Source organism: Haliaeetus leucocephalus, unplaced genomic scaffold (assembly GCF_000737465.1).
Source record: "Haliaeetus leucocephalus isolate CR32 unplaced genomic scaffold, Haliaeetus_leucocephalus-4.0 Scaffold848, whole genome shotgun sequence".
In the NCBI taxonomy this organism is placed as follows: domain Eukaryota; kingdom Metazoa; phylum Chordata; class Aves; order Accipitriformes; family Accipitridae; genus Haliaeetus; species Haliaeetus leucocephalus.
Genome location: NW_010973284.1, coordinates 11,683,413 through 11,709,323, shown reverse-complemented (window position 1 = coordinate 11,709,323; position 25,911 = coordinate 11,683,413). Strand labels below are relative to the sequence as shown.

The window sequence follows — 25,911 nt, the reverse complement described above, 5'->3', positions numbered from 1 at the left end:
TATGCAACTTTGGTTGAAACAGATTAGTTCAAACCTCAGTGTTGTTCGGCAACAACAATACTTGCTGTGCTAAATAATCACTGAGTAGGAAAGTACTTGCCCTGTTCAGTGGACAGGCCCAGCTTTAATCTCCAAGCCACAGCTTCCATACTGCCATACACAATGGGGGCAGTTTCTCAGGAAGACCAGGGCTTTCATGTGAAATTAAGGTTTTTCTTTCCTTCCCTCTGTCATTAAAGCCTCTCTTCTAAAGTCCCTGGAAAGACTTGGAAAAAGAGGCTGTGGCCATTAGTCTACAACATGAAAATTAGTTGCTTTTATGTTGTTACATAGGAACAAATTCATCACAGAAGGCTCTAAGGTCCTTGAAGGATGTTCCATATAAAAGTTGTTCGGTTTGGGTTTTGGGGCTTTTTTAATCAACTTAGCTAGTAGTGTTACAAGAAAAAGCATGTGAAGAAGTTCCCCCTCACATTCACTGAAGGATCTTAGACTTGAAGAATCAAGCGTGTCTGCTCCCGTCAATAATGAAGCAAGCAGAAACAGCAGGTGAGGGAGTACAGGTGGGTGCCAAAGGGGGGCAGAAGAGCACCCGCAGTTGCCAGCTGGCTGTGCAGATTTCCTGAGATGTCCCACAGCTTGGTGCAGGTTAACATCCCAAGTGTCCCAAGCATCCTTCTTTTCTAGTGAGATAAACTGTGCCCACTGTTTTAAAGGATCCATGTATATTAAGCCTCAGTGGATTTTTTTTTTTTTTTCAGGAAAGCCACACTGTCTGAATTGGTCTTTTTTTTTTTTTTTCCCCCAGTTGCTTAATATTCTCTTTGTGATTCTTTACATTGCCTTGCTATAAGCACAATTACTATAAACACATATGCTTACCCTAATTTGTTCATTGAAAAGACACTGTAGGTTGGCTTTAGATGCTTGACATAGACCGATGATGTCTTTTGGACTTTCTTAGTAATTACGTAATGACTACATCCACACTACATATTTTCTCACTCAAATCATATTTTCTTCCACTATTCTACTGCCCCTTTGATTCATCACTCACAGGCATTCAGAGAAGCAAATTTAAATTCACAGTAGTAATTGCATGTGAATACTCTGTTCAGAAATCTCACTTGGTCATTGAAAGAGCTTTTTGTGGCTTTGGGTAAGATCGTAAACCACAGCATGGGATTTTGTGAACACATCCACAGCAGAATTGTGAATATTTCTAAAAAGCAAAGGGCTAAATTCTTCAGAGGATTTGGCAAGCTGTAGAAGGCATGGACAGCTTTCTGCCAACTACTGACATCTCCAAAATGGCAAATATAGCCTGTTGTCAGACTCAACATCTCAGTCGTGCTCCTGATGCTGCCTCCCTCCTGGTAGCTCATCCATTCACTGAAGCTAGCTGTGCTAAAAGATAATATACAACTATTTCACTCCTCTTTGCCAGGTAAAAATACTCCTGTAGGGCTCCTGCATAAGGCTCCAGATGCAGCCTAATGCAGGTTTGCATTTATGCAAAGAAACCGTGGGAGGGGTGTAACAGGTAGTCTGAAGTCTTTGATGCACCCAGAATCAGTTCATTAAACAGCCTGATTTATGTCATTACCAACTCCCAAGTAAATGCACCTTCTCAAAAGCTTCTTGGAAAAGGAGAGGAGTAAATCTAGTAACTAATTACACTGCAAGCAGGACAGACCCCAGTCCTACCACTCGATCTAGTTGGGCTAACGTTTATGGCTGAGATCAGATACAGATCTATTGGTTCATCCCTCCTGCCCTTGGCTGCAGAACTGAGGTTAAAGAAAAATATTTAGGTCAGTATGTGTTTAGCTTTGCAATCCAATAAGGAACAGCATTGAATCCAGAAGTCTGAGAAGCTGTTTACTCTGATGAAAAATATAGAAACCCCATTTATTTATTTATATATTTATTTACAGCTTGCTATAAGTGTTCTAGAAATATAAAGGAAACATTTAATTGAGTCTAATTCTACAGCCTGAGTATGTAAAAGAACAACTTTGAAGTATTCATATATAAAGAGCAACCCTATGTAAAAATTATGTATTTCCTGATACAGGGTTTGAAATAAACTCATTTAGCTATGTTTTAATTTTTAAAACAAGTAAAATTATTAAAATCTTAGAATCATAAAATTCTAATCCTGCATGATTGAAAATATTTCCCCAAAACATAGACTAAAGGGGTTTGTTAATGTTTTTGCTACATTTTCTATTCCCAGATAAGACTGCTGTTGTATACCTAAAGCATTCAAGAAGGTATATTCACTGGGGACATGATAATGAGATAAATCAGTCAGGAGCAAAACCCAGACTGTTTGACTGCCAGCTTGTGTCCAATTTTATGCAATTAATATGGCATACATTTTCATTTTGAAGCTTAAACTGTTGTATTGTTAATAGCTTAATTCCGTTCTCCCCTGACTGAAGTAACGATGACCCACTGAATGTTGTCATTTTACCCAGCCATTAGCTATACAGCCAGAAAGACAGAAATGTATTGCTCTCTGTGGCAGAATTCAGACCATCACAAGCTCATTAATTCAAACACTCATAATGAGGGTCATTGTAAAGAATGATACAGATACAGCTGCTCTGAACTTCAGACATTTTTTGAAAGAGCCAAATTCAATATGATATATGTAAAAAATTCAAGTATATGCCTAAGAGAGCAGCAGGAGAAATTTTCTCATTCTTTTTTGTGAGATCTGACATCAGCATATAGATGGTTTCATCAATTATTGAGACAGAGACTAAGAAAGGAGAAGAGAATGATTTGGGGGTTTCGTTTTTGAAGTTTGAATGTAAAGTGCTCAGACTGAATCAGAACTAGTATGTCTGAATCTTTAGAATTAGCTGCCCCTTTCTTATACCTTCTCCTCTTTGTAACACTAGAGAGCCTTAAAAGGCTGGTATTTAAAGTGTTTTAATAAGTTTTGAAAGGTTGGCGTGTATCTTTTACACAAGGATATCTCATATGAAATTACCAATTCCTTTTTCATTCTGTAAATACATGTGTATTGGAAATAGCCTCAAAAACTCAGTCTCATATTAAACAATTACTCCACTGTTAGAAAAAACAACTGTCTTTAGATAGGCCTGGATGAGGAACTGGGGAGTGAGGGAGATCCAGGTCTCCCTGCTCCGGTGAATATTTAATTATTTATATGGCACAGAATAGATCCAGCAAGGCTGACAGAGCAATAGCAGCGAATAGCTGCTACAGGGGCTGGAGAAACTAAGGGTCATAGCCTAGTCTGAATATTAAGTACAAGAGAAAATTGTGCCCCTGTCTCCAACATCCTGGATAAATGCCCTGTCCACAGGGATTTTCATTGTTCAGGAGTGTCCTTTCTGGTTTTAATCAGAAAAGCTATCCTATTCAGGAAGCCTTTCCTGGTGAAAGTATAGTCTAAACCAGTAAATGTCTTTTAGTGCTAATGAACTGACATTTTTCAACACAAAAATGTCGGACAAAATTTTCTTGAATGCCTCTCATCCTGATCTGTTTCATTTTAGCAGATGTCCAGGTGCTAACTGAGCTGCCGCCATGAAAGATGGGCCATTTCCCTCTGAGCTTTCAAGTGCTCTTTTGCCTTCTTAAAAAGAGGGAGGAGGGGAGGAAGGAAAAAAACATTTCTTAGTTGCCAAATTTGACAGCTGTCAGCTACCTTGATGGGGCAAAATGATGATATATCACTTCACTCAGTATCTTACAATTTAATTGTAATTAATTATCAAAGAAACTACAACTCTTCAACATGAGTGCAAATATTTTTATTTGCAGGCAGATGTTTTGCATGCTTTATTAAATTGTGTGTATTTCATACCATTCAGTGCTCAACTAAAAATAGCTATCATTCTGTACCTACACAGAGAGGGTTTCATGCAGTGTGAAGCACTAACATCATATTTACTTGAGGATAGAACATTATGTTACTCTTCCAGTATGTAAAATACGTACATTTAACAGTGGAATTAAGGACCTATTTTAAATATAGCAGTTGCTAAGCAATATGCTATTAGCAGAACTCCAACAGCTTGGAACGTGTAGCATCTTAGGACCTACGTGCTCGTTTTTATATTATTACTTAGTTTGCAAAATATGGTTAGTAGTCAACAGAGAAGTTTGAAATTTGCTTAGACAATAGATGAGATTGTTTCTCAGTGCTCTTCTGGATCTTCATCTTAGGAAAAAAAACTGAGTAAATATTACTATGTCTTGATATGCATTTTCTTCTACAAACTGTGGATGGGTGAAATTCTGCTGTGGAGGTCCCAGAGCTGCTAGGAGTAGAAGACAAAGCAGCAGGATCTTGGTCTACCCATGCCCACCGTTGGGCAGGTTTCCTTCATTACAGAAACCTATGCCAGTTAGCCATAGTAGCATTGAGACGGAGGGAGGGATGCAAATCTGCAAACAGATTTACCAAGCCATCCTAGCTCTAGGTGGAGGTAGGTTAACACCACACACAGTTTTTCCCATCCTATCCTAAAATACATGTGATTGATTGAACAGAGCTCCCCAGGCCAATTCCTTTGGTAAAACCTCCTTATTGTTGACAAAATGATTAGGAAAGCACCAGGAAATCTCTCTGAATTTGCAATCGCTTTTTCTCTCCTGTGAATTTCTTTACAAGAGGAAATTATCCAGGCAGCTGCTGCAGCTGTGGGTCAGAGCTGATCCTAGGACTTGTACCGCTCCAGACAGCTCTGAACTCTTCCTTGTGTGCCTGCTGTATCTTGCCCACCAGCGTCACAGTTGTGAACATGGCAACTGTACCATGGACATCCCCAAAACACAGCTGCAGGAAAAATTTCACTATCCTGCTCTATTCCACAGTGTGCGTCCATGATACATGCAAGTGCTAATCTGCAGAGTGAAACCCACAGCAGTGTCCACTGTTGTCTGTGAATCCCTTGAGGCTGCCACTCTCTATGATGTGTAGAGGTAAAGCCTTGACAACGCTGGAGGCAATGGGAGTTTTACCATTTAACAGGAGTTCTGCCATCAGTTTAATGGGGCCAGAAGTCACTCAAAAGTCCTAAATCCTTGTAACCCTTCACACAGGTCATCTCCCCAAGAGGGATGCACCAAACACTTACCATCCTCCCTTTAAACTAAGTCACGGGTGTACAATAAAACCTAGCTCATCCAGATTTGTGGCTCCTTGGAGACTATCCTGGGTTATACAGATACATAAATGTGTTGCCCATATCTACAGAATCCTGATTTCATGGGATCCTAATAATTGCCCTTATTTAATATCTATTTCACATAAATGTATTTTAAGTTTCCTACCATTTGTTCGTAAATATACCACAACGTTTGTAGAATTTAATAAAGCTAAAAATTCTTTTACAAATATCTTTAAGGAGAAATGATTCCCTGAAGATGCTACGAGCAGGGGCTGTTCCTATATCAGCCCTTGTCTTTGATTAACCACTTAAAAAAAAAAAAAAGAAAAAAAAAGGAATAGTTTAATTATTAAAATCAGTCTTGTAGTGTACCTGAGCTTGCTGAGTGAAACCTGATTCCCATGGAAGCTCGAGGAGGGGGAGGGCTGAGGATGCTCAGCATCTCACAGAATTGGGCTTGCAGGAAGAAAGTCAGAGGTTTCCTTTGTGAAGTAGTAAGGACTGAGTGCACTGTTTGCCCAACAGCAGTTTGGGATCATTTGTTAAATAAAAAAAAAAAACAACAAAAAAACCCCAGTTCTGGTCTTGGAATCAATGCAATTCCCCTTTAGCCTATTAGACTTGCCGAGAATCCCCTCTCAGGACACGCAGCAGTTTCTCTGACTGCTCAGCCATGTAATAACACTGAAAACAAAGGCACAAGAACTTGCCGTGTCACACTGTAACGTCGTTATTCACTTGATAGAACTGTGGCCATGCCACAACATTTCACGCTTTGGGTCTGCCCAAGGCTGCAGAGCAGCTCTCCTCATTATACCGGTACCTTCTCCCCACAGCTGGCACGTGGCAGCAGCAGTCCCCAGGCTGGTCCTTCCCAGGCCGGCGCAAAGCCTGTCCTGAGCTCGGTTTCACAGCTGCCTGCGCGTCCTGCTCTCTCTGGAGACAGCGTGCCTTATGTTTGCCATGTCATTCTCATTCACCTTGCCTGTCACCTTAAGGCAGCCTTAATTATAAACGTCATCGAAGGTTTATTCAACAAGATCTGAAGTTTGTGCTTTAATTACAAAAATGAAAACACGCGATTACAACCAAAGTAAGTATAAAACACAATGCTTGGCTATAAGTAGCAGCTGAAGCAGATGTTTCAGTGTCTCTCATGTGGAAGCTCCTCAGTTTGTCCCAGCTGGAGGATTTGGGGATCCAGGATTCCTTCTGCCTTTCTGTATTTTGGATGACTTTTACAGCCTACTGCCTCTGTTTCTGCTCATTTGAAGCTCAGTTTTGGATACAAATTCAAATGTCCTAAGTGGTTGTATCTTTGGCCAGGCATTTTGGGTGATTTGACTTCCCATCCCATTTGTTGAAATACCTATGGCTCTTTGGGGATATCAGTTATTTAAAGGCCATTTCCCCTTTAGTCCTACTCAGTCCAACTTCTCAGTATTCCTACTCAGTCCAACTATCCAACGTGAACTTTTTACTTTACTTCTCCCAGAAATAGCTGAGGCTACTGGTAAGTTCATAGCAAAGAATATGCAGAGCATCAGGTTGAAGTAGAATATGTTCAGTTTAGGATACCTATTGGATTACCAGTTTCCTCCAAAAGCCACACTTGAACCATTATTAACATTGGCTAGTTTTTTCTCCTAGATTTACCCTTGAGTTCTTGTTATTGTTTTCCCTCAAGTTTTGCTGCATTTCTGTGTCTGTCACAGGACAGTTACAACTATTGTTACCTATTTTGTCCCCCAAAGGACAAAATGCAGTTCCAGAGGACTCTAACTTAGGCTGAAAAAAAAAAAAAAAAAAAAAAATGCAATGTTGCCTAAAAGCTTCTGTTTTGAGACACTGGACATTGTGTAAAGGCAGTCTAGGTACTTTGCTATAGATATTTTTTAATAATGGAGTGCTTCAAAATGGGGCAAAAACTGACTTAAGACTTTCATAAATCTTGGAAGTGACCGGGTATTTCAGAAGTTAAGCTGACCCTCATTACCCTGTAACACTACCTCCTGTGAGGCTACCTGAGACGTATTGTACAATAATTGTGTTCTGGCAGCTGACTCCGAGAAGCCAGTGTTAACCTCTCCCATTCCCCCGATATGTACAGATTATTCCCATTAGAATGGATTGATGAATGAAAAGATCATAGTTAATGGGTATTACTTTAATGCAGAGGGCCAAATCCTATTATCCTGTGCAACAGACAGTGTAAATAGTATTTGTGTAAAGAAGCCCCGCTGGGACAAAGAGAAATGGAGTCTGGTGCCGCGAGGTCCCACATCTGCCTGTTGCCCGCCCCATCCTTGCTCAGCAAAACCTCTCCAGTTCTGCAGCTGGTTTATGTGGCCGAAGGACAGGGGGGGTTGGCCCACAGAGCTCCTTGCAGAGCCTATTAATGGCAAAACGCAGGCTCTCGTTGACTTTAGTGGTCCTGGTGATGGGCTGGCAGAGAGGAAGGTTGGTCGCGTGGTTTGTGCTGCAATCTTGATAGCAGTTTCTGAAGAAGTAGCGGTGCGTGTTCTCCATGCTCGTGGTACTTTGATCACATTTCACCCGACCTTTTTCAGATTAATAAGTATATTACGTGGGTTATGCAGATTACAGTGTGTGCACTAAGTTATTTGATATATTATTCACCAACAAATATAAGATAAAAAGTAAGTCTGCATATAATTACCCACAACTGCTGACTGACTTATAATTAACTTTGAAAAATTGCTGGTTTAGGAGGTATTATAGATTACAATTTTAAATATAAGGAGCTTCAGAATAGCTCTCACGATCAGCGCAAATACAAGGTATTCAGTGAAGGATTAATTCCCTAAACTGCTAATCAGCTCTATCTCCTGTCTTATCAAATTGTAAATACATTATGCTGTATTAAAGTATGAGCATGCAGCTAATTAAAGCAGAGCCTGCATTTAATATCAGATACTCCCCCCTTGACACAACAAAAATGTTCTGAGGACATACATAACAAGCGTTAACAAATGAAAGTGATTCTTTTTAAAGTGATGCTGTGCTCCTACAGCAGCCTTTTGTTTTCATTATGGAGGATTTTTTTTTTAAAGAAAAAGAAGGAGGGAGGGAAACCACACAGCCTTTCTGGAGAAACAGGTTGGGGAAGACATTAATTCTATTCATTCTACATCTGGAAGCCCACAGGAACCCACCAAGGGATTCCAACCAAGGATCTACAAAGAGTATCTGGATGACATCCAGCTAAAATTTGGTTCATTTACTAACATTTTTAATAGATTCTGATGTTAAATGCTGCAAAGCAAAATAAGAATTTTTTTAAAAGTGAGAAAGCAAACTCATCCACATTGTTAAAGGAATGCAGTATAAATTTAAATGAAAGATCAGTGAAGCCTAGCCGAGCAAACAGAGGTTCAGAACCATAATTGAGCATCATTTGCAAAACTGCTTCTTTTAGTTGCTTTTTTCTGTTTCAAACTCAAATAAAGTGATGCCATGATAAAGAAGGCAAGAAAAAAACATACTGAAATTATTCACCGATGAAACAAACATAAAATATAAGAGAGAATGCGCAGCAAGGAGCCTTTCAACCAAAGTTAGTTTTTTAAAAATTCTTTGTGTAAACCTCAAAGTTTTTTTGTGCCACTTGAAAGTTTTCACACCCCAAAGACCTCAGAACATATGATGTTATTAATGTTATTCAGCAACAAAAGACATACATTTTGTCAAGATCTACATGATACAGTACAATAGGAAATCCGGGGGGGGGGGGGGGGGTTTTTTTTTTTTTTTTTTTTTCTTTTTCCTTTTTCTCTTCTTTTTTTTTCTTAAACATCTCTACTTAGAGAAATAAAATCTCAGCAGGAAATCAAAGAGATTTACCAATAAAATCAATAAACATTTGCAGACTGTTGGTGGTGATACTGTTGAGATAAGGTAGAGTTACAGCCCTGTTTGATCAATGTTTATTACAGAGCTCATATTTTTTTAATAGAAGTGGATCAGAAAAGGGTGGGTTTTTTCCCCTCCCGGCACTGGGTTCTGTAGGTTTCAAATACACAGAAACTTTATCTGACTTGTTTCATTTAAATGTGTAACGGTTACTGAAATTCAAAAGCGTCCTGGTTTGAACTAAAAGTTCCTTTCTTCACTCCCCTCAGGTTAATTTGTTGGCTTTCGGAGTGATTATTTATAAAGTATTTCGACACACTGCAATGTTAAAGCCAGAAGTTAGTTGTTATGAAAATATAAGGTAAGTTTGCCATTTAATACAAATTCTACTTTCTGTAAGTTTAAATACAGCCAGAAATGAAAGTGAGTATTCAAAAATAATAGTTAAATCTTCTGGAAGATTTGTAGAAAAAGATTTTTTTTTTTTCTGTTATCCCCTCATATAGATTTGGAGGTAGATTTTGCAGTCTTTATTCCCATTGAGCAATACCTTGTAGAGTAACGCGGGGGTTGTGTGGGAGGTGTATGAGGAATACAAGTGGCCCATAATGACCAGAGGGTAAAGGCTGATGGCAAGGTTAAAGAAGTAATTGTCCTTTTTTCTTAAGTACTTTCCACAGCCTCTATGCAAGCCAAATCAGATTTCAAAACTTATGCCTGAATTGGGACCAAAATATTTGCCTTGAAGTAACAAGTAATTCCGTGATAAGAAAATCAAGCCATTCATGTTATTTGTAAAAAGTCAACAGTAGGACATTGTGCTTCTGGGGTGTTGGGGGGGGACGTGGAGGATTCTCTCCAGGATTTTTACTTTGCATGCTGCTATGATTTTTCCATCAACTCACTCTCTTTAAAACTGATTTATAGGGACCTTGAAAACCGTTTGTGCAGGAAAAGCTGAAGTGTACTACAGGGAACATTGAAAACAACTTACTGTTTGTGTTGCTTAGGAACACTCCTGCAGTTTCAATGCATTGCACTAGATTTATAGTTAGGATTTAGCAATTGTTTGATTGATTACTTTCTCTTATTCCTCACCCTTCATAGCTTCATGTGGTGCGCTGGTTTTAATGAAGTTGAAAATTATTCATTTTCAGAGGAACGGTGCTAAAAATGTCTGTTGTTCAAAGGAAGTCCTGCAATGACTGGGCTGAGAATGAATAAGAAAGTAATCAGTGGCTTCATTTCCAAGACAACATGCTGTAATTTGCTCAAGTCTGCGAGCAGGGCTCTACAGCATGTTGGAAGAAAAAAATCATAGCCAATCAGTTCCTATAATTTTAAAGCATCAATATGCTGACCCAGGAACTATTTAAGACTATTTGTGTTCTAAAACCAAAATTTTTTTGTTTTTTAAAGAGAAAGAATGAAAGAAAGAAAGAAAGTCTAGTTTTACAACTGGCACCGTCTTCTGCAGTGAACCTGAGAGGCAGCCTGGGCACCCTTTGATGTCACGCACATGTACTGACCTAAGAGCATACTGTACATTTTTCTGGGTTATTTTTAAGGAAGATAAGGGGGGGAGGAAAAGTGGGGGAATGCTTCATAACAGACATATGTTTTTCCTTGGGGAATTACACTAACAGTGGATTTAAATCAAATCATATGGTGCTGCAGTACACCAGAGAAAACATATCTGAAGATTAAAGAAGCCAGTGTTTCAAGGCCCTCCAGTTTTACTCCTTTGCTCTTCTGCAGTGATTAGGTGAGCTTATTCGTGCCACAGTGCTACAGCACACCCTAAAGAGCAGCCCATGCATTTGCACTTCTCAGGGCTTTGCAGCTGGGAAAAAATTGCCCAGGCAGCGTTCACCATCCAAAGCGGTGAAGGAAGGAAAATGGCAGGTGCCCGCACGTTGTTGACGTGTCCTTGCTGTCTAGGTCCTGTGCCCGAGGTGCTCTTGCTCTCCTGTTCCTCCTTGGGGCTACCTGGATCTTCGGGGTCCTCCATGTCGTCCAGGGATCTGTGGTTACTGCATATCTTTTTACAATCTTCAACGCATTCCAGGGGATGTTCATCTTCATATTTCTTTGCGTGTTGTCTAGGAAGGTAAGTGTTCCATTCCTCGTGGGAAGTGACTCAGGCAGCCTCGTGTACCTACACAGGCAGGTCCCTAGCCCTGAAGCAGAGTTGTGGTGCAAATGTTTTGTCAGAGCAAGGGAGGAAATCCTTGTGCCACTGATGGGGGAGAGGACGGAAGAGGGGAAATTTTACCATTGCCTTCAGCGGAGACAGAACCTCTGCCCAATTTTTACCTTCTCACATAGTTCGTCCCCGTTTTAAAATCAATGTATGAAACACGGAAACATGTTTTTTCAAAACTGGTTACGGTGCCATTAACCTGACGAAATAACGCAATGTGTGCAACAAAACTCACTTCCAGTCTTTCCAGTTAGCAACAGGATTCACTCACACTAGCCTGACATGATACTTTCTTCAGTATTCTGTCCTAAAGTCAAAAGCAGCCCCACCTTAAAACTTCTGGTGACAGCAGCAGTACAAAATGAGTTTAAAGACATATAGACCTATTAATAAATCTATTTTATATTTTAATTCAATATTTTTATTTCAGATTCAGGAAGAGTATTATAGGTTGTTCAAAAATGTTCCTTGCTGTTTCGGCTGCTTGAGATAAATGGAAGGAAAACATGCATGAACATCTCAGTGGAAGAAGGGAGCAACCTAGATGATGTTGTTATGGATATTACATAAAAATATGGTATTGTGAAAGTATGAAATGACCCAGTGAGGTGGCATCTCTCTTAACTGAATTACTGACTCGTTTTGTACATACGTGTGCATTCAAACAGAGCATTTATATTACGCTGTATACAAACAGTACACAAAACAAACCAGATTATTGCAAAACAAATATTAATGAAGACCAGGGAAAGAAGCAAATTTCTAAAGAAGCTCAAGACTTTTCATGACTTGGGTTTTGTTTCTAATATTAGAAATGACTGCAATTCTTGAAAGCAAGATACCAAAAACCAACTGGCACGCTAGATTTAATGAATTGCTTTGCTAGTGGAAACATGTTCGCTGTCTTTTTGTAGTAATGAGTTCTTAAATTAAGTTGTATGTGGCCATCTGCAGGGAATGGGTTCCATTAAAGAGTCAATAGATAAAGATCTGCTTCAGCCCAGACTTTTGAAAACATTTCTTTTAATTTAAAGTAGATTAAAAAAGGAATTTGTTTAATATTTTTCTCTTATCACTCTGAAATATATATTTGTATATTAATCAATTCTTTATTTTTATAACTTTTAAAGAACTGTTTAGAGCTAAAGAGCTGAGGTCAGATCTGATACAAGAATGGTAGGACAGCCATTTTATAAGTGAAAGATTATTTTGTGAATACTTTGACAAAGATCTGGTTCTTATTTTATTTAATTGCCAAAAACACTGAGATCTGCTAAACTGGCACTATGATTTTGGAGGCTGTGGGAAGAAGATGCTTTCACAAGTTTGTCAGTTGATAGAGATATTTGGAATCCAGACCTTGTACGATCAAATTAAAAGTAAAGTGGTAGAAATCACCCATGCAGAAGAATATGGATTTAAATTCAAGGTTGTGTGCCTCCATACCACATAAAATTGTAATTACAGCAGTTTTCTTACTCATAGTATCTTTGAGTCAAGCAGTTGTCTTCCTCTGAGGCTCCTGGTTTGAAACACTTATCCTGCATTTAAACTTAGGAGCATACATAGATCTACTGAAATCAAAGGGAGTACTTGAGGTGCAAGTTATGCTAGATCAGGGCATAAACACGATGCATCAGCAGTTCCACCTTTGCCATCTTATTTTAAAAGCATGCTTTTGTTTCACCCCTTTAGCACTTAGCTTATGTGAAGTGCTGACCAGTCCTCAGCCCACATTGCCTTCTCAGGAAGTGTCTAGGATCTCAGATGAAGCCCGGTATTTTTACCAGTGAGGCACTGTAAATATGTGGTTGTTAATAAATCCCACTGTTGTGTGGTCTGTTAAAATAAAGCACTACTCTGAATTTTATTTATATTAAAGGAAAACTTCTTTTGGTAATGGTCAAATTTGTTTGTTTTTTATCTTTTTCCCATATACACAAGGTTTTCATTGTATGCATTGCAGTGGCGTGCTTCATTAAGTATATTCCATGTCTCTGTAAAAATTTTGGAAACCAGAGCAGGAGTCTTTTTTTCTGGGGGAAAAAAAAAAAAAATAATAATCTGTTGTCCTTTGAATGTAAAATATGTGAATAAGCTGAAGTGCCTAGCTTTCACATTTTGACATTTCCCTTCATTTAAATAAATACAGTGGTAAAAGTTCTCATAGTTATATACTATTTGCCCTGAATTATTTGCTGTATTTCCTTTGCTGTTGTATAGGTTCTTCCAGGTTTGGGAAGATGAAGATACATATTACTTAAAAGAGTATTTTTAGAAGGATATCTACTAATACATCATTTTTAATCTCCTGCAGAAATGTAACCTGTAGTAAGTCTGTATGGACAAAGAAGCATCTCTAGTAACTATATAATGACTTCAGCATGCTCAGTGAGATTGAAGAAGTTCCTTGGAAAGAAAATATATCATAAAGTGTTTAGGTTACAATAGTCTTTTTAATGAAAGAACATCTTTTATAGGAAAACTGTGTTCTCCAGTCTCTGGGTCAGATCTTCATTGAAACTCTGTTTTCCTTACATGCAAGAATGAGTTTTCATCTTTCAATACAGCACATAAGGAGCAGAAAAAATTTGTTTAGATTCATTGCCTTAGAGCCTGAAGGATATTGAATTGTCCTCCCTAATGCATGCAGAAATACTGACGAGAAATAAAAGGGGGTTTTTTTTGCCGCAGCCCTTAGTAACATGAGCCCCAATGCAGCAGAGAGAGAGGAGGAGAGACAATGGACATAAACTGAAAAAAGAGAGGTTTCAGCAAGATATGAGGAAAAACCTTTTCACCATGAGGATAGTCAAGCATTGGAAACGGTTGCCCACAGAGGTTGTGCGGTTGTGTTAAAATCTTGGGAGGTTTTAAAGACTGGATAAAGCCCCCAGCAACCTGATCTCATACCTGACCCTGCTTTGAGCAGAAAGGTGGATATGATGACCCTCTGAGGTCCCTTCCAGCCTGAACTTTTCTATGAGTCTATGATATGAAATATCAAATCAGAAAAATAAGTTGGGCATTAGTTATGATTTTGTTAAGCAAACTTGCACTCAAGTGCTGTGCATCAGCTGAGGAAACTTTTTCCAAAGATAAATTTGTGTGACATATTTGTCAGATCAACTGGTAACTAGTTGACTGGTTTGAAAAATAAAAACTTTGTTCCGCATCTTTTCAGATTACGTGCTTTTGAGAGGTATATGACATCTCCAGGTAGAGCCAACAGGAAAAAAAAATAAATCAATGATTGACAAGACAGATAAAAAGTAAAATGTTAAGGTTTCACTCTGAAAGCAAGTTCTTGCTGAAGAGAGAAATTGTTTCCATTAAACCAATCAAAGAGAAATTTGTGTTCAGTGTTGCATTTCAAGGTGTGCTTCAGAATATAATAAATAAGGTCTGGATTAAGAAAGACTGGTTTATTCTGAAATAATTATTTCCTCAAAGAATTGGAAGTGTATTTCAAAGAAACTACAACATTTAGGAGTTAATTATCATCACAGCCTTTGGGAGGTTCAGTGTGCCAGAGCTGTGCTGATGAACAGATCGTCTGCGCTCTTTACCTACCGGAATGAAGCAGGTAGGCATTGAAAACACCATAAATACTGTTCAAATTTATTTCAGACTTTCCTCCACTCTCCAGTTCTCACAGTCCTTCAACTCAGAACATGGTGGTACCCCGAAGCCAGGCATTTGCAAACTTGTGCATCTTATTGACCAGCCATATAAAGCAATGTTGCACACGGTGAGGTTAGGCAGAATGAACAAAGATTTGCAGGGCTGATTCTTCCTGCTGCTACATCTCCAGCATCACTTTTCTCATCAATAATACCACCGTTTGTATCTTTGTCATGACAATCCCTTAAAGCCTGGTTCAGAATCACACTCCTGCCAGATGCCAGTTAGTCACAGAAGTCCTACCTCCTTCTTTGAAACCTGTATAGGTGAGAGAAAAAAGCCAAAACTTAACCCATGAAGAAAGATAAAACTTTCTTTCCTTTGGGAAAAGAGCTAGTGAGAGGAGGGCTCCTGGCCAACAAGCTGCTCCAACCTGTGTTAACTCTTTTCACTTTGTTCTCATACATTCAGGACATGCAGCATTACTGTGCTGTGAGATTGCAGAGGTGAAGCTGCTACCTCACCGGAGTCATCCCCCAAAGCTATTTTTATATAAAACTCAGCCTTTAAGATGGATGCAGACTTGAAAACAGCTGGCCATCAATGCACTGATACTCCATGTAACCACAACCAAAATGTCAAGTGCAAATGTGCTAAAGCATTTTCACAAGTTGCCTGGCTCCCTGCCAGCTCAGCTCTCACCGCCATTGCTGTGGGCCGCACGTCCGTATAGACTGCAGCCGCGTGAAAGACCATACTGCCTTTTTCAGACCCTGTATCTCCATGACAACCCTCCCAAACAAACCCTATGGAGAACCAAGAGCCCTTGCAATATGCGGACTTCGCCAGGAGGCAGATACACAGCCAAGCATGGGACCCGGAGGTCCTGGAACTGCCGCTTTGGAACAAGCTGCAAGATGTGACTAACGAAAAGTATCATAATTCCGTCAACTTTACTGTTACACAGCAAAATTGACAGCAGCAATGGTACTGGGTGAAAAGAACAGAAAGTATGGAAAAAACCACCACAAAATAAAAAGTAGCAGTAAAATTGACTGCCGAGAATGTACTAATTTTTTTTCAAACTAAAAAAAAAAAAAAGCTTAAAAAGCACACAGAAATTATCATGATACATAAACATGACTTTTGACTGATTCTATTTATGATAACAAGACCTCATTTTTTGTAGAGGCCTTATTTTTACATCTTCCCAATGCAGGGTTGGACTTTTCCCAGAATTCCTTTTCCAGAGCTATCCCTTTAAATTTGGCAGAAGTTTTATTTCTACAGACCTTGTTTTACAGCTCTTTGTTTTTTCTTGTCTTGCTGGTAGGTACTCAAATTTTATTGTATTTACTCTTTTGGATTCCCAAGGAAATAGCATATTTTTGTCAGGTTTCATAACATAAGGGAGCTCTTCTGTTTCCTGAAGCATTGCCGAATACTCTAATTAAAACTAGCTCTAAGACTAGCCATCAGTCTTCACTGCGACGCAGTAGGCACCTCCCTCCCATGTCAGCCTTTGTATCTATTGTAACTATTTATATAAATGCTGCAGTCAGCTCTGAATCCACATAAACCTGATACCACTTAAATTAATTTTGTAAGACTTGTGTGAAACACTGCTGAATAACATAGTCAAATCCAAGTTGATTATAAACAGTTCTTCTTTACAATAACTAAGTTTGAAATCTGTGTTTTTAAGAGGCAGTCCAGTTTATCTTGTAAAATGTGATGCAAAATACTATGTCTCCAATATCCATAATCAGTTATATTTTAATCTGGGCAGGGATGTTTTCCTCCTGTGTTTGGCCCACCATTATTGGGCCTAATGGATTGAGTTAAAGGCAGCAATCTTCAAAATCCCACTCCTCTCTCTCTTTGAATGTTTCTACACTAAACAGACTTCTGGCACCACCTTGGCTTCTGATGGGTTTCAGAAATAATTGTTGATGATACAGTAAATTTGTTTTCCATCCCTTGTGTTTAAATCCCAGTCTTACAAACACTCATGCATTTGCTCAGTTTTATGCACGACTAAGTCTTTGGCGTTAATGAGACTGCTCATGTGCATAAAGTTAAGCATATGTGCAAGTGTTGGATCAGGGTCTTAGGATGCCAATTTGCAGTAATAACAGATTTGCATAAACTCATGATCTCAAGCACTGGGTTTCCTGCTCATTATCAACGGTGAAATTTGTTTAGCTGTTTTTCATTCACTGATGTTATGAGCTTTTTTCTTTTTTTAAAGTGAACTTAAAGTTGCTTTTCTTGCCACTCCTGAGCCATTGTTGATTTCATCTCTGTCTTCCTTAACGTACGTGAGGTTTTTCCCTCCTGTTGCCACACTTACAAATGCCCACCTTAACCATGTTAGTATCAGCTCATTTATGTTAGTGATGAAAGATCGGGTCACACTTCTTAAGCTGAAAATATGTTCCTTGCTGTTTAAGAGAGCTGCAGAAATACCATGTGCAAATACCCAGCTAGGACTCATCAAACTCCTGTGCAGGAGTCACGGCTTCTGTCATCAAGGGGTTAGGCCCTAAATGAAATTAGTAGCAGCTGTAACCCATTTAGTATAGATGCCAGCTAAGGGAGAGGCAGCTTGTACACCTCTTCAGCAGGTGGGTCGCATGGAAGCAGAGAAAAGCAAAGTATATCCTTGCTGAAATTACAGTGCACGTCCTAGTGAAGGATAATCTTCCTCCTTATGCTCAGCTCTGGTTTGTCTCTGTTACGATTGGCACTTAATGCCTATAATATAACTCCTTTCACTCCTTGTTCTCAGAAGCAGTGGTGCATACAGTCCCTCTCTAATTGGATGGGGCAGAGCCATGTATCCACCCTCCTCTGGCAGGTACTAATGAGGACATACCTATGAAGAGACCCCCCCCGCTCCATGGTGTACCCAGCACCCACAGCCTACCTGCAGTTGCCGTCCAGCCCCCAGTCTAACAGCACAAGTGAGGAGGCTGGAGTGCAACGTTTGGCTTTGCAGTGAGTAAGGAATCTCAGCGCTGCAATAGGGAGGCAGAAAGAGAGAGAACTGGGATGCAAAGGTAAGAACGGTGATACTTGGTGGGTAACAAAACAAAGGCATGAGTGTCTCTTAACCCAAATATGTGAAGTTTTCAAAGAGGGGAAAAAAATAAAAGAATAAATTCTGGGACAAGATGGATAGTTGAGAGCTATCCTCTAAAGAACCACATGCTTCCCTGTCTGAATAACTGAACTTGACAAAAGAAAAGGGGAATAGTGGTGGGGAAGAGGAGGCAGTAGCATTTAAAGGAGGGTGGGGGGAAACACAACCAGATTTATGGATTATTGGGAAAATGAGAGAAGAATCAAATGGTAACAGTTTGCAAGGATGTCTCCCCTAAAGCTAAACAAAAGTGGTGGGGGGGGGGAATCAGCTGAATCTTAAAGCAACTCCCAATGATAGCCTATATGCTACCTTTTTAATGAATGACTTGTATGCAACATTTCTAGGCTAAAAATGTTACAGGCTAGTGAATCAGACAGCACAATCCTGCAGAAACAGCAGGGAAAAGTTTACAATAAGAGAGGAAAAGGGAAAGATCCTGTGGTTCTGCTCAGCTTCTATGAAACCACGTAAGCCTATGAGATCTGCTTGTACTGTCACATGGCTTGACTGGTCTTGTTTGTTTGGCTTTTGTCCTTTAAAACTATTGCTTTCTTCAGAAAGATGTTGCGCGCATGGAATACCTATGCTGTAAGCTACAAATGAGTAGCATCCTTCTGGATCTGACAACCTTAGGGTGCATCCATGTCGGAGATATTCTTCTCTGCATGTGTCGTATGTCTGTGCTGACAAGGATGAACAAAAATATACTCTGTACTCATACATAGTGTACAACAGTTACATAAACCCATTTTTTTAAATTAAGCTGTCCTTCCAAGTGGTCAATGTTATCTTAACTGCTTGAATGACCAAAAAGTTAAGATTGTCTCTACTACGTACCATCTACTTCAAGACCATTCCGAAATGATCACGTCGCATGGCTACTTTAGGCCTCGTCCACCAGATCAATGAGCAATACTAATGGAGGATGTTACAGGTGACGGTTGTACCGTGTCTCTTCTGCGTTCAAGAGCTGCTGGTGAAGGGCTGTATGTAATGACGAGCAATAGTATCTTTTCCAGGCCTTGTACAGTGCCAATGCAGGCTGACCTCAGAGGCTTTACCTGTCAGGTTCTGCAGAGGAGTGTTATGGGCTGGTTGCCAAAGCAAACATCCTCTCCAGGAGCGTGGCCACATTGCAGATCTCCCCTTTCTATAGCAGGAAGAAAGGAAGGGAATTTGTAAGGAAAGCATGCTCTGGATGTGGTTCTCAAGCATGCTCTGTGAAGGCAATGAAAAAATCTGTCTGTTTTCGCGACAAAAGCAGTGGTTGAGATGGGTTCTGGTTCAGGTTACTCTAGGTGCCGGTTGAAATAAATGTACTGAAATAGCAGGGCCGATGCCAATATACAATTAGCGCGTGGCTCGGGCTGTATGAGGAAGCCGGCATCTGAGGCAGGAGGCCAGCACTGTGCCGCCGGGGACGGGACGGCGGGAGGCACGCACGGCTCGGCCCGGCAGAAAGCGCTGCCCGGCCCGCCACCGGCGTGCCCACCGCGGTGAGCCGCCACGCTGCAGGGCTCTGGGGCTGCTGCTTCGGGGCAGCGGCAAAGCGCCAAGCCGGAGGCTCCCAGGGAAGGCTGCACTGGAAGGCTGAGATAAAGCGGAGCGGGGAAAGGAAAGTGATGTTCTTTGGTAATAAAGTCTCTTGTTCAGCATTACGTGAGAGCATGTTCTCTGTGATCTGTACCACTGGCGCATTTAAGAGTGCGTCTGCGGGTTCCTGGGATTTCACAACGCTTTGCTTTAGTGAACCTAAATTTCAAATTATAACTCCCACATCTGTCACTAATGAGGGCAGCAAAACTTTAGAGATATCTGAAAGCCATCTGGAGCCACAGAGAGCAAAATCTCTGGAGGCCAGCCCAGGGGGAAGGTTTTAACCCCCTTAGTGCTGGTAGAAAAGCAGGAAAGCCAGTTAAGATTACTAAATAAATGAGTCTGCGTGTATCTCAAAGCCTTACTGAACTTATTTCCAGTACAGCACGCTTTCTTTACCAGCTTAGGGCCCTGGAAAGCATAATCATAAGGGAAGCACCCAAAGAGGCTTCTTTGTCTCTTTGCAGCTGTTGCAGGCCGGAGTGACCTGAGGGTATCAGGTCCAGGTCTGCGAGGGGTGGAAATGGCCAAGAGGAGCGTCCCGTCAAGGCAGGAACTCCCCTTTCTCCAACAGCTCTCCTCTGCTACCAGGGGCTGCTCTCAGAGGCTGCATCTGATCGTAGCTTCCAAGCTCTGGCTTGGCTCTTGCTGATGATATTCCTGTGACAGACAAGCCTGCTCCTCTGCCACTTATTTGTTTAAATGGGTTCAAAAGTTCTCAGCTTCCTGACAACTTTTTTTTTTCCCCCTTTTGTTTTATACCACTCAGTTAATTTGCTAACATCACTCTCCTTATCTTCTGATCTTAGGCAAGCTGGCTGGGTTTACTGGTGCCTTTATCGCCACATTACAGCCAGCAAAGAGGAATGCAGGTCAGAAGGGAAATAAGGAGGGACGGCTCTTTTGAAATAGGGAGGAACAAGGTCAGGGCCATGGGGCAGACGGGAGAGGGTGGAAGTGCAGAAAAGGGATGTACTTTAAAAACAAACTCATGCTGCATTAATCCAACTGCTATTCAGCTTTATCCTGCTTTGCTTATACATTGCTAGAAATCTCTTTTTATCTTCCTTTCTTTTTTCTCTTTCTCTATCTTATTCTGCCTGTTACAAAGTCTTCAGGACACAACCCTATTTTTCTTACATGTTTTATAAAGTGCTCTGTGTATTTCACATGACATGCTTCTATTAACTTCTGATCAAGGAGTCCGTTTCAAACAGAAACATGAGAACTGATCAGAAATGGGAACATTTTTCACAAAAGATGATGCTGGTTGTTTTGAGACTGCTTTACTTTTTAGTCAGAATTTCTGTCCTAACCAACCACAGAGCTTTTTTAGCTCTCTTCCAGTTACTCCAGATTTACGGGAGTGTGAATGAAAGCAGACTGCAACTTTTGTCTTCATCAAAATAGGGACAGAGATTTAGAAGAAAAAGATTCATTGAGCAGTTTTATTAGAATAAAATGTTGCTATTTGGCTTTGGTAGCTTTGTGCTTGTTTATATCAGTAGAATGATCAGAGATGCTCATATTTGTTTTTTCCACTGGTCTGTATGTCCTAGGTGAACAGGATAGGCCTGCTTTATCTCCCACAATGTTCTTCCAGATCATGGTTAAGCACAGAGGCATGACCATGAGGAAACTTGCCTTTACTTCTGCCAGCCATATACCAGTCAATAAAGAGAAATCCATTTTCTTTCTACCTAGCACTAAAGTGGAAGAAGAAAGGGTCTCTCTTTTTTTTTCTTTTTTTCTTTTTGTGTGTGTGTGTGCATGCAGCAAAGCAAACAAAAGTTTAAGTAAACTTTTTCAAATAACTCTTTTTCCTGGCAGAACTTTCTCTGCCTTCTGCTGGCTGAAGGGCATTGTAATTCATGCAATAAAAGGGGAAAAGATCTGCTGGTAGAGACTGTTTACTTTAAACTTCTGTTTGTTTTGCCTCTGCTCTAGGAAGGAATGCAATATTTCTATGAAGCTCTGTTAATTTTTTTTTTTCCCCCTCCCTTTGACTGACTTGAGCACTGGTGAAAGCACCCAATTGACAAACAGGAAACCAAAGGACTTTCAATCCCTGTAGGACAGAGATAGCATGAACTGTTGCACTGCAGGCTGCTCTTAACTGATCCTCTTTGTGAGTGAATGGCTGTTACCTGGTAATAAGCCATGTACTTTGGCCAAAATTTTGAAACCCGTCTCCTAAGCTCAAACACTGGTGCTGAAATCAATGGCGGAGTTACCAAACCACTCCAGACACTAATTTTAAACTAGAACAAGGTATGTAAGTGCCAAACTATGGGTTTAATCAGCTGGTCACCATTCATGGAAATACTGCCACTTTGAAGAGCTGTGTTTCAGATCCAGCTTCCAGACCGATAGATCAGATGTGCTGATCTGGGAGCTGGTCTCCACATGGGGGTGGAGGTCCCTGGGAGGTGAAATTCTCACAGTTGTTGCAGGCCACTAGCACCCATTTGTGGTGCCTTGTCACCTTGTGGCCAGTGGCTCATGAATTGCCCACCCTAAAGCAGCTGGAAACTGAGTTTCCAATACGGAGTTTCCCTTGTCACCTGCTGTGCATTCTGTGTGTGTCTGAGTGTGTGTGCTTTTCTCCTTACTGAAAGAGCCTGAAGATGAGAACATGGAAAGGGTCATACGCATAAAATACGCGGTCCAGAGTGATGTTTTTCAGGGTGGTGAGGTATCTGACCTTTTGTACTGTTTTCCTATATCTAACAACAAGCTTGAAAAAGGAGCAACATGGGGATAGTCTGTCCTCTCAACACAGAGGTGATTGCTAGGAAGGCAACTGCCATCATACGTGCTGGATCCAGCGACTCTGGGAGCTGGTACCTACATCCAGTTGCTTAATAACAGAGCAAGGGTTGGTTTTTTCCCCTCAGTTCATAGCCAACAGCAATGGTGACGCTGATCCACTTATACCTAAGTGCCTAGTAGCCAGGAGCAGTGGATCTGAGTAGAGCATGCTCCGGCTCTTGTAAGGCATCAGATCTACATCTCTTATTTATTGGGAGCATTTGCCAAACACCTGCCCATGAGCTGGAACTCAGCAGGGTAGGGGCATGTTTTGCTCACAAATCTCAGCTACTGAAAGCAAAAAATTAAGGGGCCAAGAGGGGCCTGAATATCTCTCCCTTTGGAAGTGTACTAAGCCAGGAGGTGGAAGCCTGTGCTCCGACAGCTCCTTCCAAGACTTTTTTTACCCACACCCATTTATATTGTCCAGCTGCTAGGGATGAGGAGGAAAAGAGCAGGAAGAGCAAGAGAACAGAAATAGCCCTGAAACTAGAGACCAGAAGTCAGGACTCCTCCCTGCGACCGACTCGACTGTCTGGTTTACTGCCAGAGTCAAGTGCTCCAGCTTTCTTATCCACAAAGGTGTGTCAGGGAAGGGACAAGCACCTCTTCACTTTACCTCTGTCTTTATGTTAGGAGAGTAAAGTTGACACTGTGATGTTTTTGAGGCACTGTGCCCTGATGGTCACAGGTGTTCACCAGCCTCCCCCTTTAAACGATGCCATGCAGAGGGCTTGGGTACCACTCGGGCACTGTATCGCCGCAGATCCCCATGTACCTGCTCCACTCTGTGCAAAGGCACAGGCAGAGCTGGAGGCACTTGTGCAGCTTGGGGTCAGGCAGGGAGATATCTGGGGTTGCAACAGAGATGCTGAGAGCAGATTCAGGGGTCCTGGGTTGGGTGGTTGGCCTTTAAAGAGCTCCTTGATGTGCCTTGAGCTTCTATAAGATCTGACCCTAAATATTGATCTAGAAAGCGTTAGATTTATTTTGGCAATATGAGCTCCATTCCCAGGATGTTCAGGAACATAGATCTTCAGAGCCAGAAGGGATTAAAAACTTCACCTCTCATGTAACAAAAAACTAAGAACCTTATCCGAAAATGTCTGCCTCGAGCTCGTAGCTTGTGAGGAGATATTGCAAGACTGTTAAAATTCCAGGATCTTGAGAATTCTTGCCCATTCAGCCCCTTTCCCTTTCTCGAGTCTGTCACAGTTCTTGAATAAAAAGCTCCTGAAAATATGTATGTAAATGCAGGGCATTTTACAACATGTTTGCAAGGCACGCAGATGGGTTAGGCCTTTGAGGAAGCATGAATAGGTTAGGATTATAATTCATTGTAATGTCATGGCATGCTGCAATTTCAAAGGTATAAGTCCTCCATTTTGTAGCCAATAAAAAATTTAAAGGGACAAAAACCCGATTTGCTTGATAATCAATAAAATGTACAACTTCTTTATCTTATTAGAAGAGGCTGTCGGTTGCAGTCAACCATTGTCAACAGGCCGTTTGATCTATCAGTGAAACAAATCATTACAAGGAACACAGCGCTGCTGCTGTGGCTTTTGCGGTGTTTTTAATGAGGACTGGCAATACTTCTGTTCCACAACAAGATTCAAAAGTGAATTTGTTGGAGTCACACCCAGGCTTAAAGTAGGAGAGTGGGGTTTAGAAATAATTAACTGTGCTATTCCAAACAACTCAATAGATTAAGGAATCATTCAGAATAAAGCAACCGCCTGTCTCTGTGAATGGTGTTTAAATCAGGCGTGGTGTTATGTGCAGGTCTGCTTCAGCCTAACCTTGGGACAGCACAGGATGAAAGGGCACACATGGCTGCTCTCAAGTGGGCTAATCAAGGCGAGTGAAGAGTCTGGGCGCTGATATGAGAAGAGACAGGAAGAAGGAGAAAATATGACAGAGTAGCAGGGGGTGAGGGGCTGTCTGGGCAGGTGTTTCCCACCATGGTTGCGGCAGTCCCTATACACAGTGGCCCTGAGGCTCATGCTGGCACGCAGCACTATTGCATCCCTGTGGCACGCAAGATGGAAACCCCTGGAAAGGGGACACCTCCCTGCCATGCACGCATTGCTGGTTTAGGCCCTCCACACCTGTCCTCCATGCTTTCATGTCCCTTTAGGTGTTGGGCAGTATAATAAGGTGATGAAGGTGACATAGGGAGGGCAGGCTGAAGCCACGGCCATGGCCTCTTTAGACATGTTTCCCCCTTAGGAGCCCACCTCAACCCCATGGCATCCCTCCTGCAGTGCTATGACTACTCAGCCAAGGCAGCTGCTGACAGATGAGGGTCAGGACAGGGTTTCCTTCCTCCCAGCCCTGAGGGAAAATGTGCAGCCTTGAGAGGAGGGATACCCTGGGATTAAATCTGATCTGAGGTTGAGATGATAAACGTGGGACAAAAGCTCCTGTGAAAGGCATCTTCCTAATTCAAAGGTGATGCTAATGGAAGGCATAGCCTTAGGTCACATAATTCCTGAAATAAACTACAGAGTAGCCCAGTAAGTCAAGGAGAACTGATTTGCAGCTCCTCCTCCACCTCAGACTGTGTCTTAAGCACTTAGCTCATAAGAAAAAAATCTCATCCACCTGGCAAAATACAGGGGGCTGGGAACAGCAGCACCTCTGCTGGAGTCCTGCCTATCGTTTGCGCTTTGGAGCGGGGGTATGCTCAGCAGAACGGGTAATTCTGCCCCTGGAAAGGGTTGTCCTGGGAAGCAGCTGTGGATAGTCAGCCTTGCCCTGGCCACGTCTCCCTGAGGAGCTGGGTTTGGGAATCCCCTCTGTGGTGGCCTTTGGAGCTGCTTCAGAAGCTGCTTGAAGCTGGATGGGACCCAGAATTGTCAACAATCTGAGTAGCCTCTTGCAGTCCTGCTGTGAACTGATTATCACATCTAACAAAATAATTTGCTGGAACAAATAACACTTCGGGCTCTGTTGTTTCAGGTGAAACTTACTCCTAGTAAGTATAAATTTATAATAACAACCGCAGCATTATGAGTTTCCCGACAGTCAGGCTTAATTCAAATGCATATTTCAGACCCTTACGGGGACACTCTCATCTTGGTACACTGGGATTTGGGGATTTACACACATAATTCCCATTAACACTAATAGGAGTTACAGTATGCACATATATTCCCCTCTCGATGCAGAGATTTCCCCCTGAGGATAATAACTACGTTTGAAATTCTCCTTCCCCGACGCTTCTCTGTGATGTTACATACGCTCAGACGCAAGCCCCGACTCCCTCCCGGAGGGGGGCACCTTGCAGCCCCCCCCGGCCGCGGCCGCACACCCACCCACCTCGGGCCGTCCCTGGCAGCGCGGCGTGACTTCCCCGGCGCGACCCCAACGCCCACCCACCCCCGTGCCCTCCCGAGAGATGCCGCTCATAACCGAAGCACAGAAAGCGCCCGTTCGCCTCTACCCCGGGGCTGAAGGACGTGGCTGCGGACGCCCCTTCCTCGCTGCCGGCCAGC

The 25,911-nt window shown here is 41.6% G+C and overlaps 1 protein-coding gene across 1 annotated transcript in view; it reads left to right on the top strand.

The window, feature by feature from the left end:
- ELTD1 (EGF, latrophilin and seven transmembrane domain containing 1) overlaps nt 1-12,586 on the top strand; it is a 74,868-nt gene extending 62,282 nt beyond the window's left edge. Inside the window, exons 14-16 of the mRNA XM_010582559.1 lie at nt 9,299-9,390; nt 10,971-11,139; nt 11,663-12,586. Of these exons, the coding sequence (XP_010580861.1) occupies nt 9,299-9,390; nt 10,971-11,139; nt 11,663-11,725 (324 nt within the window). The 3' untranslated portion in view covers nt 11,726-12,586. The remainder of the gene's footprint in view (nt 1-9,298; nt 9,391-10,970; nt 11,140-11,662) is intronic.
- Nucleotides 12,587-25,911: the final 13,325 nt, after the last annotated feature.